Here is a 15,571-nt window from a genome sequence, read left to right on the forward strand (position 1 = left end):
GCAGTTCCAGCAGACGTAAGTTAAGAGGCTGGAGTTCTACGCAGAGGGTCAGGCTGGAAATGAACCCTGAAGTCCTCTGCACCCGACGGTACTGAGAGCCAAGAGATTCCAGAAGACCGTGGGGTGCAGTGCCGCCCGGGAGAACCGCCAGGAAGGAAACCCATCCACACAGAGGTGGCGACACCACATGCAGGTGCCCTCCAGCCTCGTGGGGTTGCTGGGCCCTTGAGATGGGACAGGCTTCCCGATCCTGGACAGCAGATCCAGTGAGTGAACACAGGAGAGGCGGAGGAGAAGCCTGAGCCCCCACCCCTGGGACACTCCAAGATTAAAGGAGATCAGAACTGGAATCTGAGCAGGTCGAGGCGGAAGGTGGAGAATGCACCGAGAGCTGAAGTCACCAGGTGGCTGAACCGGATGACGAGTCGGACCCCACAATTCGGGGTCGTAACAGTAACTCGCGATTCTACTGAACAAAAACATGACACCAGGTTCTCTCCTCAGGGATGGTTGGCACATCTGTTAATTTTCAAAAAGTTAAAGGATGTAGTCATTGCTTAGTATGACTCAATGATAGTTAATCATAATGTTAATTATTCTTCTAATATGCTTTTGCTGGGGCCTTCTCAGTTCAGGAAGCAGTCAGACTGCAGTCAAAAACAAAAGTCAGAACATAAAATACAACTATTAGCAGTCTATAGAAGAGATGATTTGAAAATCTGGCACTAATTTGACTAGAAAAAAGGTAAAATGACTGAAAATAAATGTAAAAATAAATGTAGCTCTTTTTCAGCACAGCTGCTATGGATTTCTGAAAAGCTCTCTGGCATCAGTCCTACAGCCACATATTTTAAAATGTCCCTGCACGTCCTGGAAATGGCACTTACCAAAGTGTGAATGTCTCCCTCACTAAGGGCGAGATCCCGCTTGGCGATGAGATGGTTCCGGTCACCTTGCCCAACACTTGTGTCATTCTTGTCAGCTGCTTGCAAAGACGAGATCTGGAATGCAGTGTCAAACCGCACTGTGAGTCACGATGGAAAACCTCTTACATTGACTCGTTCACCTGAACCCCTATATATGATTAACAAATGGCATATGCAATTTGGGGTGATAGAAAATTCATCCCTCAATATATGGGGAACAATAAGGACAGAAAACAAAGATTCGAGCCCGTCAGTTGTCCCAAAAAAGTTAGCTAGGGAGAGCTAGGAGAGCCATGACTTCCTCTGCAGAAGTTGGAAGGGAAGATGACGAAAGCACATACACAAAGCTGGAGATGCCACAGTACATCTGTAGGTCTGTGGGGAGTATCGCAGTGAATGTGTTTACCTCAATGTCTTAACTTTCCCTAGACCACAGTGGGCAACCGTTTCTCATGCAAATATACATACTAGGATGGAGAGGACATATTCAAAATATATGTAATTCTATCGAGTGACATCTTCCTAGGTCATGTAAGAAAACAGTCACAAGTAAAATGGTGCATGCTTATTCCAAAGACAGAAATTCCAACACACAACAGCCTGAGGTCATATGAGACACTAACTCGAAGCTAAAAGGAGCCAACGTCAGACTGTGTTCCTAACACTCTCCTGCGAGGCTCACCGACCACCCCACAAATGTACAGTTCACTAGGACTTCACATAATTAATCCGGACCCATTTTACAGAAACCCTAATTCGTAGTGCACTGGTTATGATCTAAAATCTTTTTTATGGCGCCTGTGTATTAAAACAGTTTAGTTCGTTTGTAGGTCCAGAAAGACAGCAGTAAAACATCGTGATGAAGAGCTGCATGGAGCGCGTTACCTTAATCCTCAGAGGGTTGATCTCCACGTCCGAAGTGCAGTTCATTGGCCCATCAATGTCATAGTGCAGGATGTACAGCAGGGTGCTGTTGTTGTATTTGTAGGGCCACTGAAGATTGAGCATTGCCTTGCTGAATGAACTTGGGCCGTTGTTTCTCAGCTAATAAGGAAAAGAAGATGTAAACACCTTGGGCAAGGATCTCTTCTGCTACCCTTACCCTTTTCCCTTCATCGGCTTTAGAAATCATATCAACAACAGGATTTGAATAGCGGCAGAATTCTACAGTTAAGACTCTGAATGATAAAAGGAGCCTTATGGAGAGATCAAGCTCAGTATTTTTTGTCCTCAAACTACAGTAATATGTATAAGGATTAAAAAATAAACAAGAGTTTAATATTAAAGAGTTGGGCTGGGATTTAGCTCAGTGGTTCAGCTGCCTGTCTTATAAGCGTAAGGACCCGAGTTCAATTCCCAGTGCCAAAAAAAGTAATTCTAAAGAGTTATTGGTGAATAATGTAAAAAAAATGTTTTTTCTTGTAAAAATAAAATTCTGACTACTACAGGCATTTTCAATTTTCAGACCGAACTGCAAAATGTCCATGGGAAAATTCCCAGTGACTTATTTCTTTTATTCAAGTAGAACTAATTGTTTTTATTTATTTATTGCTTTTTTTTTGGACCGGGGATGGAATTTGGGTCCTTGCACTTGCGAGGCAGGCAACAGAACCACTGAGCTAAATCCCCGGCCCCAGAACTAATTGGTTTTAGATAACAAATTATATCAGTTGTTTTTGTTAAACACAAAGCTACTGATCTAATACAAATGAACTTGTAAGTAGGGAAAATTCCAATGAAATCTATGGTACATACTTAAGCTATGCAGAGTTTACATAAAAATTAGACTTGTTCTGTAAACGCCATGTGGCTGTTTTCTTTGTTGATTCTCACTAGAGCCCACTAAACCCAAGAGCTGCAGACCTCATAGATGTGCTGAACAACAGGCCCGATGTCTTCTTCAGTCTCAGGGTTCTCCTTGTGCTCCCAGTTTGGAATTGGAAGAAAGATATGATCAGGGCTTGAAACTCTATAAATAATGACCAAAGAAAGCCTACCATGAATACCAGAATGATAGAGTCAGTTCATTTTCAAAAGAACCTTGTATCCAAATGCGTCTAATCAGATCTACTTAAAAAAATCTTCTACAAAAGACTAGTGAATGACCATACACACAAAAACTCCTATTATTGCAGACAGGAGAATTGGTAAGTCAATGTGTGTAAAAGCTCAATGAACTTATCTTGAGACTTTTCTTGTTAAATCTTATTTCTTTTCAGAAGATCACCAAATAACTATGTGGAGCTTTGAAACACATCCAGGAGCTTATTTCTAGACTCTAGTGCCCCAGTAAGATCACCATTAACCATGGAGCGTTTCCGTCCAAAGGAAGCCAGGGCCTAGGTAACCTTTCAAAGACAACGTGGTAACAAAGCACCCAATGCAGTAACCATACTGACCCTCTTATCTCAACAGCAGCTAACACAGCAAGGTCAACTTTGTAAGACACAACTGGGCTCACTCTGTCAAAAAGATTAGAGCTGAAAGAAAAAAAAAAACATATTTAGAATGGAACTGAGCACAATTATCATCAAAATCATATACAGGCAAACCAGCAAAACTAAAAATAAGTAAGTTCAAAGGAACAAAAATATGAAGGCCTTACACATCAAATCAATTGTTTTAATTAGAATTAAACTGCAAGATGATTGAGTTTTATTTCCTAACTTTTGTTTTTTTTTTGGTACCAGGGATTGAACTCAGGACCTTGTGCTTGTGAGGCAGGTGCAGTGTCACTGAACTAAATCCCCAGCCCTTGTTTCCTAATTTTTAATTTTGTTTTATAAACTCAATGTTGACAAGTTATTCTTATAATCTAAATATTGATTTTCATGAATCCTATAATCAAGAACTGAAGTATGAACCATAATAAAGTATATTACATATTGTTAACATTTTCTTCATAGTTATATAAGTTGTTTTCACACCTTTGGATCTGTAAATCAAATTTCACAGAAGTATCCATTTCTGATTGCTGGTGTACACTGAAACGAAGACCAGCTAAGAGCTGAAGGGGAAAGAAAAAGATGGAAATCTGGTCACTAACTTGAAATTAAAAATTATACATTTCTAATCCAATGCCCAAGTAAAAAAAAAATCTTCTAAGAGAGTCTTGCTGAGTTTATAAAAAAAGTCAATAAGGACAATTAATCTGATTTTTTTTGGTGTGGTTTTTAAATATAGGTTCTCTCTATATAGTTCTGGCTGGCCTTGAATTCACTATGTAGCCCAGGCTGGTCTTGAACTTGCAACCATCCTCCTACCTCAGCCACCCAAACACTGGGATCACGAACATCTGCCACCACACCAGGCTAAATCTGATTTTCTATTCATCTTTTTTATTTAAGACACTTAACCTAGTCAAAAACTAGCCTATTTAACAAGTTATTAATCACAATTACACCATCCTATGAAATCAACTGCCTTTCTATGTAAAAGCAAGTGTTTACTGATCCAATTAAAGTGTAACAACTAGGCACAAGGAATCAGTAGCAGGAAGTTAGGAACCAAACTGTGCCAAGGGGCCGGGCAGGGGAACTGGGCAGGTTACAGGAAGAGAAGAGCCGGGCTGAGGAAAGTGTGAGGAGAGCCAGAGCCAGCGCCGTCCCTCTGCTGAGCCACGCACACAGGAAAGCCGGCTTCTGGGAGGTCTTGTGAGAGAGACCTAACAATGGCGCCCCTGGGGGCCTGGGGGCCTGGAGGCTGCTGCATGGAGAAGCATAAACTCTACCCCGAGCATGGGCACCCAGAGCCAGGGGATGAGGGCGATGAGAGGAGGGCCTGACGCCCCCTGCTGTCAGGGCACTGTGAGTGCAAGTGAAGAACCTAAGGTACTTCCACCAGGCCCGCTCCCCCAAGATGCCGTCCATACGGGGTGACCTTCTACTGAAAATTGCGTTTGCAGAAGTGTGGAAGCCCTGAGTCATGCAGATCTTTACATTACCAGTATCAATCTTGCATCAAATCAATCTAAGCTATGATAAAACAGTATGTCATTCCCCACCCCACCCCCAGGCACCAGGAAAAGACAAACTGTATTGTTATCTTTTCAAAGGATTTGAGAAGAGATGTTCAGTGCTTCTCCCCAAATCCCCAGGCTCCCTGCCCCACCATCACCCAGATGGATCCTGATGCAGCTCTATCATCTGTGCAGAACCTCCTCCGTAGGGTTTCAAGTTAAGACGAAACCCTATTCCATCTCAACAAAGAATAACAGTCCTGGTATTTGCCACAGTGGCTTCTGATGACTGATTAAACCATCAATTTAACTTTTTTTTTTTTGGACAAGGAGGTCTCACTATATTGCCCAGGTTGGCCTCAAATTGGAGATCCTCCTGCTTCAGCTTCCCCAGCAACTTGGATTACAGGTGCATGTCACTGCACCTGGTTAAGGAATCAGTTTAAAATGCCAAAGTTATAGTTTCGGTTCTTAAGCCACGTTCATATCCACTTACCAAACAGAAAGCTGTGTAAAAGAGTGGTTTACTGCTTATTTTAGTATCTTGGTTAAAACCAATAGAACTCTGCTAATCATTCAACTAAATGAAAACCAATTTAAAGACATTTTGTTGAAGTGTTTTTAAAAATTACTATGAACAAACCCAGAGAAAGATACAGTATTCTGTTTGTGTGTGGAGGAAATGCATTCACTGAAAATGCCTTACTTGGGTCCCGGCCTTCATGGGGTTTCCTAGGTCACACACCACCTGGCGGGTTTGGTTTTCTGTCTTAAACGCACAAGAGAGTCTTGCTAATGCCTTTGAGGGACAAAGAAAGAGGATATAAAAGGACATTAGTGGCCAGAAAAGTAGAGACCACTGTAACATGAAATTCCTACATAGTAGCAAAGCAGTATTCACATTTCTTTATGAAGCAAATAAATCTACTTGAGCAAACAATAAGAGAGAAGCCAGAACTGTGTTAACTGCCACATCCACAGATGCAAGTGTTTCTGAAAGATCCCTGCGGGACCTGGAGGCCTAGCTACAGCACAGCGCGCCCTGCAAACACTGCGCTGGACCGGCTTAGGCACTTTTATCTCTCTGACCTCATTTTCTGTCAATCTGCTAGCTATTCTAAAAATGCTCTATCAACGCATCACGCAAAAGGATTAGGCTTAAAAGGCAGTATGAGAGACAGGCAAGCTACTGTCTGCCCATCTAGCCCCAGGTAGAATGGCTGAGCGTGTGCGCCCGAGCAGGGGAGCCGCTCACTGATGTTACTCAGACTGCGCAGGAGAGGGGTTGCCAAGCGCCCGCTTCTCACCTCGCTGTTGCGCACGACCCCGATGAAGTCGGCCTGCGGGGGAAGCGACACCAGGAGCTCGGCCTCGTAGGCGCCTTCTCCTTGGTTCTGCGCCTTCACGATCAATGTCAGAGGGTTGTCGTCCCCAATATAAATCTTCCTTTGATCACTGGAAGCGAAGACAAATCCAGACAGTGAATGAAGGTTACACGGGGAGCACAGGCCCGTTCAAAGACAAAGACAGCGCGGACTCGCCCAGCGGCATCCCAGGATAGACGTGAAAAGGCCTCTTCTCGGCTCAGTAGAAAACAGAAAAGAGGCTGCCGCGTGCAAATCTAATTCTTCTCTCCATAGAGAAAACACTGACTCCATTAGTAAGTCGCCACTATTCTTATCACTGTTGTAATTTTATCTCTATGCCCTTTTTAATTCCCTGATTATTTTTCTACAAGTTGAATAACTTCTTTGTCATAAAATTTCACAATGAGCTTCCCAACTTATGTCATATAAAATGGCAAGGATATACCTTAAATTAGGAGTGTGTCCACAAGGAAGTATACCTTTCAGACTATACAATGTTACTTTGTGGCACTACTTCAAAGTTGAATAGTTCTAAATCTGTCAGGCTGCGCAACTAGTGAAAACACTGTAACTAAATCTCATTACAATCGTCATACTTTGAATAGGAAAAGGCGCTCTTCCATTTAAATTTTGCATGATAATATTTATCATTTGGAGTGAAACTTACCTATCTACAGAAACCTCCAGCTTGGGTTTACAGATATTGTCTTCACCACAGTCAAGCAGAATATGTGCCTAAAAAAAAAAACGTTGTATGGGTTTGTTTCCTACATGTAAAAATAGCAATTAAGTTATATATATTACCGTATATGTGTGTGAATACACAAATAAACACATGCAATGATTCGTATACATTCATCACCTTGCTTGTATTCCTGAAGGCAAAAGAGACCGTGGGCACTGATGTATAAACAGGTCAGCATAGCCAGTTAAGAATCACAAGATACAATTACTTAGAACTTTTTCGTTTCATCTCAAATCAGCTGCTAAGAGTTTGGAACAAAGTTTGAGGAAAGTAAGAAGAGAAAGTAAGTAAAAAATAAGAGTTCGTCTTGACTCCACTGCCAGCTAAGTTGTGTGAGCTTGGGCAAAATAAGCTTCCTTCTAGAATTTCTCACACAAACATGGGTGTGGAGGATGAGAGAGTGAGGAGCTGTAGACAGACTGTGGCCACGCCAAGAGGAGACCAAAGAGGGGCAGACACAGTCAAAATGAGCCTCCCTGTGCGTGGCCATTTGGGAAGCAAGAAAAGGAAAAGAAGCCAAATGCACTCGGATGATCGAGACAGGTGAACGAAGTGAAAACACAAACTGTTTCTCCCCTGGATCTTGCCAGGAGACTGGAGCACTACGGAAAAGCCTGAGGGAGTGGTGAGGGAGGAAGGAGAGCAGGCAGGGAGAAAGGGAGGCAGGAAGGGATGAAGGGAAGCAGAAGGTGTGAAAGAGAAAATACAAAAATTAAGAAGAGGAGAATAAAGGAGAAGCCAGACTTAGTTTGTCTTCTAGCATCCAAAGGGCTTCGGACCCTGACAAAAGGAGAGAGAGAGGCAGATTAAAAGTAGAAATGAAAGATTTTAAGGGGGGAAGAATTATGAAAGGAATTCTTTAAAAACAGATGATGATGATGATATATTTCTAAGCCCCAAGGGACGCACAGCTACCCAGAATAGCATTATATGACAGGGATCTGAACTGCTATCTTAATTAGGATGAAAACCGAAAATCTATGTGAATTAATTCAATCACCTAGACCTAAGCAGTTGCTGTAAGTTTCAGGGAAAAAGAAAAGATCACAACCATTAGAAAAATTTGTGATGATTCTTTGTCATACTAAGATGTAAATCACTGCTCAATTAATTCTGGAATAAGGAATTGATTTTGCATATGATAAATGAGATACTGATGTGGTATACATCTGAAATTTGCATAAATTATTAATAAAACAGCAGTAGAGGGATACTTGGCCAACTATCACTTTACAGGACAGAAAAGGAACTTAACCAGCCCTGGAGCCAACTACAATATTAAATCATGTGCTCTGAGGAGATGGCTTCACAAAGCAACATCTTCCATGCCCACAGAAACAAATCTCTACACTTACACACTTCATACCTTGCATGGAGTACAAATTCTATATATATTCGAACTTCAAAAATGGAGAAAAATATTCTTCCTGCAAAGAGCACTATTCAGTCTGTAATTCTGAAGGTCTGTAACTCTGGCTTCCACTAGGAAGCCACTTGTGGCTTCTGAGCATTTGCAATGTGCCAAGTGTGATGGGAATATTGATTTTTACGTTGTGTTTAGTCTCAATTAATGTAAATTTAAAAATGAATATTTGAGGCCAGGGATTTGGCTCAGCGGTTCCACTCCCTGCCTCGCAAGCACAAGGACCTGAGTTCCATACGCAGTACCAAAAAAGAAAAAAAAATATGAGCATTTGAACCCATTACTAAAAAACTTTTAGCATGTTTAAAACAACTTTTTCAATTGCAAATTATATGAATTCTCAATACAAAAAAATTCCAAAGAAAGCTTAGCATCTGAATTTATATATGCTATATATAAGTATATAATACACTTGGGATTTGGGAGATTATAAAAAAACGGAATGTAAAATACTTCACTAATAATTTTTCAGTTGATTATGTGTTGAAATGATGATGTTCTGGATAGTGTCATGGGCTGAATTATGCGTGCCCCGAATTCCTGTCCTCCAGTAGCTCAGAATTGGGTTGTGCTTGCAGCAAAGTCTTTAGTGTGCTGACTAAAGTGAGGTCAAGCTTGGCCATCATCTAGCATGGCTGCCCTGTGCTATGTAAGACAGGAGAGTCCGGAGAGACACAAACAGGAGGAAGACCACGGAACACACAGAAGGGTGCACCCCCCCATCCCAGGACGGAGGCCCCAGAGAAACCAACCCTGCTCACAGCCTGACTGTGGACATCCAGCCTCCAGAAGTGTGATTATTTGAACCACCAGGTCTACAGTACTTTGTTAAGATAGCCCTAGTGAACTAATGCAGATAACTTATCCAAATTAACTTCACGTGTTTTCTCTCTGCCTTTAAACAGCAAACTTAAAGTTACAAATATATTGTATTTCTGTTGGGCATTGGTAATCTGCAGACAGTATAACAGAAGAGTCTGTAATACGACCTGGGAAAGCAGGGGCCCATGAAAGAAGCCTCACTAGTCTCACTAGGTTGTGTGGCTTCAACATGGTGATTCTCCTACCTCAGCCTCCCCAGTGCTGGGATTACAGGTGTGTGCCAGGAGCACAGCTGAAAAGAGCTACTTATGTACTCTCTGTGTGCACGTGAATATAGTCCACTTCTTTTAAACAATGAAAATGTGCATCAATGATAACACTAGTATTAGCATTCAGGAAGGAGGTCATCACAGGCCGATCATGAGTTCAAGGACAGCCTGGACTACCCAGCTCTCAAAACACACACAGACACACACACAACCCCAGAAGTATCGGCGAACGTTAGCAAAATACTAAAATGCTGTAAATAAACTACGATTTTTACTTGCATTGTTTTACATATATGAACTATGACCCTATCTTTCTATGAACTAAGTTTCTTATGGGTTTAAATATCTCTGCCGTAAATTTCAGCCCCCACCCTTCCAACTTCTCTGACCAAACATCTCCCGACTTTAGGAAAACAATCCCTTATGATGGTAGGGGCATGAGCTGTGAGACATCGTAAAAAGCCAAAGCTAGACCTGTGGCGTGGTGCACATCTATAATGTCAGCACTTGGGAGGCTGAGGCAAGAGGATCGCCACAAGTTCAAGGCCAGCATCGGCTACATACTGAGTTCAAGGTTGGCCTGAACTGCATAGAAAAACACTGTCTTAAAAAAAAAAGCAGAAACCAGAAACCCTCCTGACTCAGCCATGAGGTACCTGACGACTGATGTCGGCGGGCGTGAACTGGTTGAGGATGGGCTGTAGGCCCGTGGCATCCGCCGCCGTCCTGTAATCCAACTTGTACTCCATGAAAATAGTGATTGGGGTGAGTTTGTCTCTAAATTCAGATTCGTCCTAGGAAAGGAAATTTAAATTACAGACGACATTGACCTAAATTATCCAGGGAAATCCACACTGCAAACCCCAAGCCAGCTGTGCTGTATCTTAAATGGCCTTCACTTCTTTCAAACTGAGAAACTGCTTTAAATAAGTACAGTAAGCTCATGACCAGGGAGAACTTCTAAACACCTTTAGTTTTACAATGGAATATACTCCTCACATGAAATGCACGAGGTGTGTGACGAGATGGGCACGAAACACCTGCCCACCGCAGGACCGAGAACGACACCGCTGTCCCGAGCCACCCAGCGGCCATCCCTTCATCATCCTTGGAGCAGACTACTGAGTCTTAGCTTTGCCATCCCTGGCTTCCTTTTCGGCGACAGCATTTGGGGGATTAAATCTTAGACATCTTTTTGTGTCCCATGCCTCATCAATGTTTACATTCTCAAATTGTTGGGGGCCGAATGTATACAGATTTGGTAAATCCAGCTTTTGCTACTTTGTATATGTCAGTAAACAATATGTTTTTCAGGTTTGCATTTTCCTCTTTTATCTGAAAACAGAAATCTATGTAGTCTGTGATTTGCTTTCTGTTGGACATTTGTTAAGATTGGCCTGGGGCTGACCAACATTTTTCATGGAAGTGTATCACAATGTAGCCATTTTCTGTCACTGGGCATTTAGGCTGTTTCGCTGTGCCCGCTATTACAAAAGTTGTTGCAGTGATTTTTTTTATACACGGTGACAAGATTTGTCACTTCTGCCATACCTTGTTACGTTCTGGTCTCCTGAACAACTAAATCACCATCAGCAATGTGTGAGAGTGCCGCAAATTCACAGTTAATAGCTACTGATTAGCTACTGATGGATTTCCTGACATTTAAACTTCTATTTCCTTATAGTTAAAAATTCATCGTTTTGTTTCTTAAGCTGTGAATACTTAAGTTAGTTTCATCCAAAGCTTTTTCTGGACCTGAGACGGTCGTTTTCCCTTCAGTCTCTTCATGGGTAAGTTCCCATTCCCGATTTTTAATGTTACCCTACCCCACAATAAATCCTGCCTCCCTGATATGTCATCCTTTACGAACTGTTGGAGTTTAGTTCCCTCGTACCGACTTAGTAATTCTACATATGTATTTTTGAGTAAAATGGGCCTAAATTCCATTTTCTTGTACTATGACCAGTCCAAGTGATAAGAACTCTTACTTCACAGGATGAATTGAACATTTTTTTAGGTTTTCTATTTTTGAAGAGTTTGTTTAAGACCCGCCACTGCTTACTTTGTGTAAAGATTTTTAGGTTTACATATTTTTATTTTTGTTTTTGATTTGGTACTGGGGATTGAACGCAGGTCCTTCAGCTTGCGAGGCAGGCGGCGGAACTACTGAGCTAAATCCCTGGCCCAAAAGGATTTTTTTCTTTTTTTTTTCTGGTACGAGGTATCAAACTGAGGACCTGGGGCTTGCAAGACAGGCACAGTACCCATGAGCTAAATCCCTGGCCTTTTTTCCATTTTTTAATCAACCATTCATTAACACACCACTTAAAGGAATACAAGTGCCTTTAATTCGGCTTCTGTGACATCTACCCACTGTCACAGGCAGTGCTTTCACACTTTAAACGCCAGGTTTTCTCCAGTGTGTCTTTGTTCTGTGCTTTTCACTTTAGTTAAATACCAATTCGTAGGAAGTGGAAACAATTTCAACGGAAAGGGAAAAGCGCTACCTAGCCCGCAAACGCAGAGGAGCAGGCAGGAGTCTCTTACCCGCAGATAGGCCCCCAGCTCCTCGCACTGCTTCTGGCCCCCCCTTGAGATGGTCATGTTCTTGGAGTGACCCGGGGACCTGTTATGGAGAAACAGTGCTCTGCGAATTGCTCCTTTGTGCTTGAGTTTATCCAAAAGAAGCTCCACCTGGAAGTCTACACAGATCAAAGGGTTTATAACCAACAGATTCCTACGGACAGATCCCTGTGCTAGGTGTCTACAGAGTCTGCACGCAAACAGACACTGATTTCTGACAAGTGATCTGCTGCTAAGTCAGGCCTGTATGTTGTAGTGAGATGACACCATATGAATTCTGCATAAATATTTAATACTAACTGACCTGACTCTTCCCAAAGTAATACACCTAACCCTAAATAAGGATGGTTGTAAAGAAGTATCAGATGCAAAATTGTGTACGCTGACAAATTTCATATAAGCCCAGGGGAGGAGGAAGTACAAAGGGTGGAACACATGCCAAGGGCAGACACAGCAGTCCTGCTTAGCCGGTGCCAGGCCCTGGGTCCAGTCCCAGCAACAACCATGCCAGCCACAGCAGCAACTTCTACCCTCAATCCACGCTGCAAGACTTGGCCATCCTGCTGCTGCTGAAGTAGTCACGAATACGCACCTGCTCCACCATCCTAAACACAAGGATGGATGAACGGTGGGAGTCACTTGCAGCTCCTGCTACCACAGTACCTCACCAGATAAATAAGTCCCTTGTGAACCAAGTGACATGCGGAACATGAGGGGCAGAGGGTCATTCACAAATAAATGTGTGGTCAAGAGTCTGAGGAGCAGGCTGGGTTCCACCGCACACACCTGGAATCCTAGCTACTCCGGAGACTGAGGCAGGAGGATCGTAAATTCATGGCCAGCATGGGCAACTCAGCAAGGCCCTGGCTCAAAGTAAAAAATAAAAAGCTCTGGGCATGTAGCTCCGTGAAGTGCTTGCTTAGCACGCAGGCGGCCTTGTATTCAAAGCTCAGCACTGCCAAAAAACCAGAGAGCTTAAAGCACAGCTGTCAGGGTGAAGGCCTTCTAAGATTCGGTTCTTAAAGAGACAAGAATACAAATTATGTGCCACCGTGCCTGCTCAGACAGCACTTACAGTAGGAAGGGGAGGGAATCAAATTTAGGGAACAAAACCACTTCCGTGTCTTCTCACTCCTTTGTCCCTTGGGGTCTCCCCAGCTACAGAAAAACAGTGACTCCCTGCCCACATCTCCTGTCCTACCTGTCCCTGACCGGAGACCACCCAAAGGCAGCGTATGCTTATTCATGAATGTATCATTTCTGAATTGGCTCAAGAGTTGTCCAAGAAAGCAATTACTGTGCCATCTTCAATGTCTTTAAAAATAAACATTCAAACATTTTTTAACATTTAACCTAACATTTAACCTAACATTAAACAATAGCAATGTAACCAAATATCCTAAATCTGTTTTTTTTGTTGTTGTTTCCTTTTTGTTTTGAACCAGGGTTTCACCATGTAGTCCAGGCTGGCTCTGAACTCGAGATCCTCCTGCCCCAGGCTTTCAAGTGCTGAGGTTACAGGTGTGCATTGCCTTGCTCAACTCTAAGACATTTTTTTAAGTGTTACATACACAGCAGCGTTAAAATAGTATTTTTTTTCCATAGGACACTTACTAAGCTTCCTCGGAAGTGCTCCTTTGCCATCTGCCTTTAAGCAGAATCTGACATTAAAGCTGCAAGAAAATTAAAAAAATATATGTAAGTTCTACAATCCAGTTTAGACACATTTATTTTGTTGGGGGGGTAATAGGGTGGGAACTTGGGTCCTTGTGCTTGCAAGGCAGGCAGCAGAACCACTGAGCTAGATCCCTGGCCCAAAAGTTTATGGTTTTTTGTTTGTTTCTTTGTTATTGGTACTGGGGATCGAACTCAGAACCTTGTACTTGCAAGGCAGGTGCTGGAACCACTGAGCTAAATCCCCAGCCCTAGACACATGTTTAAATATCACCCTACTATCACATACCTAGGCCGGGCCTAGGAACTCCGACCCTGTGGATACAATGTCGGGGGGTGTTCAGCTCCCTTGACAAAATGGGGTACTGAGCACAGACCCACGGGCACCTCCCCATGTTCATCCAATCGTCTGTAGTCACTATGAATAACGCAGTGTAAGCGCTGTATAAATAACTGTGCGCACTGCTTGGAGACCAATGACAAGAAAATACAGTCTGTACGCAGGCAGGACAGACAGATCCACGGCTGGCTGAAATGGAGGGTGCTCGGGATGAGGCCTGTGTCTCCCTCTTACTCTGAAAACACCAAAGTGCTCAGCACTCACCCTTCCGTGAGTTAAGTGTGTTTCTTTCTTTTTGGAACTGGGGATCAAACTGGGGTCCTCGCACTTGTGAGGCAGGCGGTGGCACCAATGAGCTAATTCCCTGGCCCTTCAATGTGTTCCTTTCTCCAGGAGACAAAGACAAAGGAAAGGCACCTCCCAAGCCCCTCTCGAGTGTAGCAAACCTTGCTGGTGCCCTGAAATGAGGAACATGACATCTTCATTTGGAAATAACGCCTCTTTTAGAAAGGAGGTTCACAGAAGCGTCATTTAACCGGCAAGCCCCTCTAGAGAAGGCTTTTTTACAATTTCTTCACAGGTCATGGAGTCAGCTTAACAGGCCATGTCTAACATCGTAGAAAAATTAAATAAATGAAATGGATGTAAGTATTGTGTTTACTGAAGTACAGTAAAATGTTTACTGAATTACAGTGAAAATGTATTTCTTATTGTGCACCACGGTCAAGACTGTATGAAAGCTATCGCTGTAGTTAACACTTCCAGCCTTTTAATCATTAGCATAAGTATGAGCAAATTATTATTATATGTTTTTGGAGACAGGGTCTCACAATGTAGTTGAGGCTGACCTAGAACTCACAGCAATCATCCTGCCTCAGCCTCCCAAGTGCTGGGATTACAGGGGTGCGCCACCACGCCCGGCTTATGAGCATATTATCACCACCTTCATGTGTGAGGTGAACAAAGGAAGAAAAGCAATAAAAGTAAAAACCAAAAGCCTGAAATCAACTTCAACGCCATGCAACAAAAACAAAGAACAAACATGAATGAATGTTTCAGGCAACCCAATAAAGATTATACAATTTCAATGGCTGGAGTAACTCAGAAACAAAATCAGGAAAAACACCTTTCATTAGCTCTTTTGGAATAAAATTGTCCTTGCTACCAGCTCCTAGCTAGCTGTAAATTCTCTGTGATTTTTTTTTTTTTTTTTTTGGTTCCAGGGAATCTCTGATTTTTTGTAAGAAATATGAATGATGTCCCCCAAAGCAGACCACTCTCGGTGATATTAATAGTACATGGGTCAGGTATTAATCCCATATTTATTCTGACATATGTGAGAAAGATACTGGTTTCTCTGTTTATTGTTAGTATTAGTATTATTGTACCGGGGAGGGCCGGGGATTTAGCTCAGTGGTTCCGCCACCTGCCTCACAAGCACAAGGACCTGAGTCTGATCCCTGG

The 15,571-nt window shown here is 42.6% G+C and overlaps 1 protein-coding gene across 2 annotated transcripts in view; it reads right to left on the minus strand.

Moving 5' to 3' along the window:
• The window catches only part of Itgav (integrin subunit alpha V), a 74,150-nt gene that overhangs the window by 8,130 nt on the left and 50,449 nt on the right, over positions 1–15,571 (minus strand). For both annotated transcript variants that reach the window (XM_010636815.3, XM_010636814.3), the window contains 11 exons: positions 13,708–13,766; positions 12,058–12,212; positions 10,167–10,304; positions 6,919–6,986; positions 6,192–6,339; positions 5,591–5,683; positions 3,854–3,933; positions 3,326–3,406; positions 2,790–2,895; positions 1,812–1,970; positions 888–1,001 (listed from right to left, as the gene is read on the minus strand). In XM_010636815.3, the coding sequence (XP_010635117.1) occupies positions 888–1,001; positions 1,812–1,970; positions 2,790–2,895; positions 3,326–3,406; positions 3,854–3,933; positions 5,591–5,683; positions 6,192–6,339; positions 6,919–6,986; positions 10,167–10,304; positions 12,058–12,212; positions 13,708–13,766 (1,201 nt within the window). The remainder of the gene's footprint in view (positions 1–887; positions 1,002–1,811; positions 1,971–2,789; positions 2,896–3,325; positions 3,407–3,853; positions 3,934–5,590; positions 5,684–6,191; positions 6,340–6,918; positions 6,987–10,166; positions 10,305–12,057; positions 12,213–13,707; positions 13,767–15,571) is intronic.

The sequence above is a fragment of the Fukomys damarensis genome, unplaced genomic scaffold (assembly GCF_012274545.1).
Source record: "Fukomys damarensis isolate Sample0158 unplaced genomic scaffold, DMR_v1.0_HiC HiC_scaffold_26, whole genome shotgun sequence".
Lineage (NCBI taxonomy): Eukaryota > Metazoa > Chordata > Mammalia > Rodentia > Bathyergidae > Fukomys > Fukomys damarensis.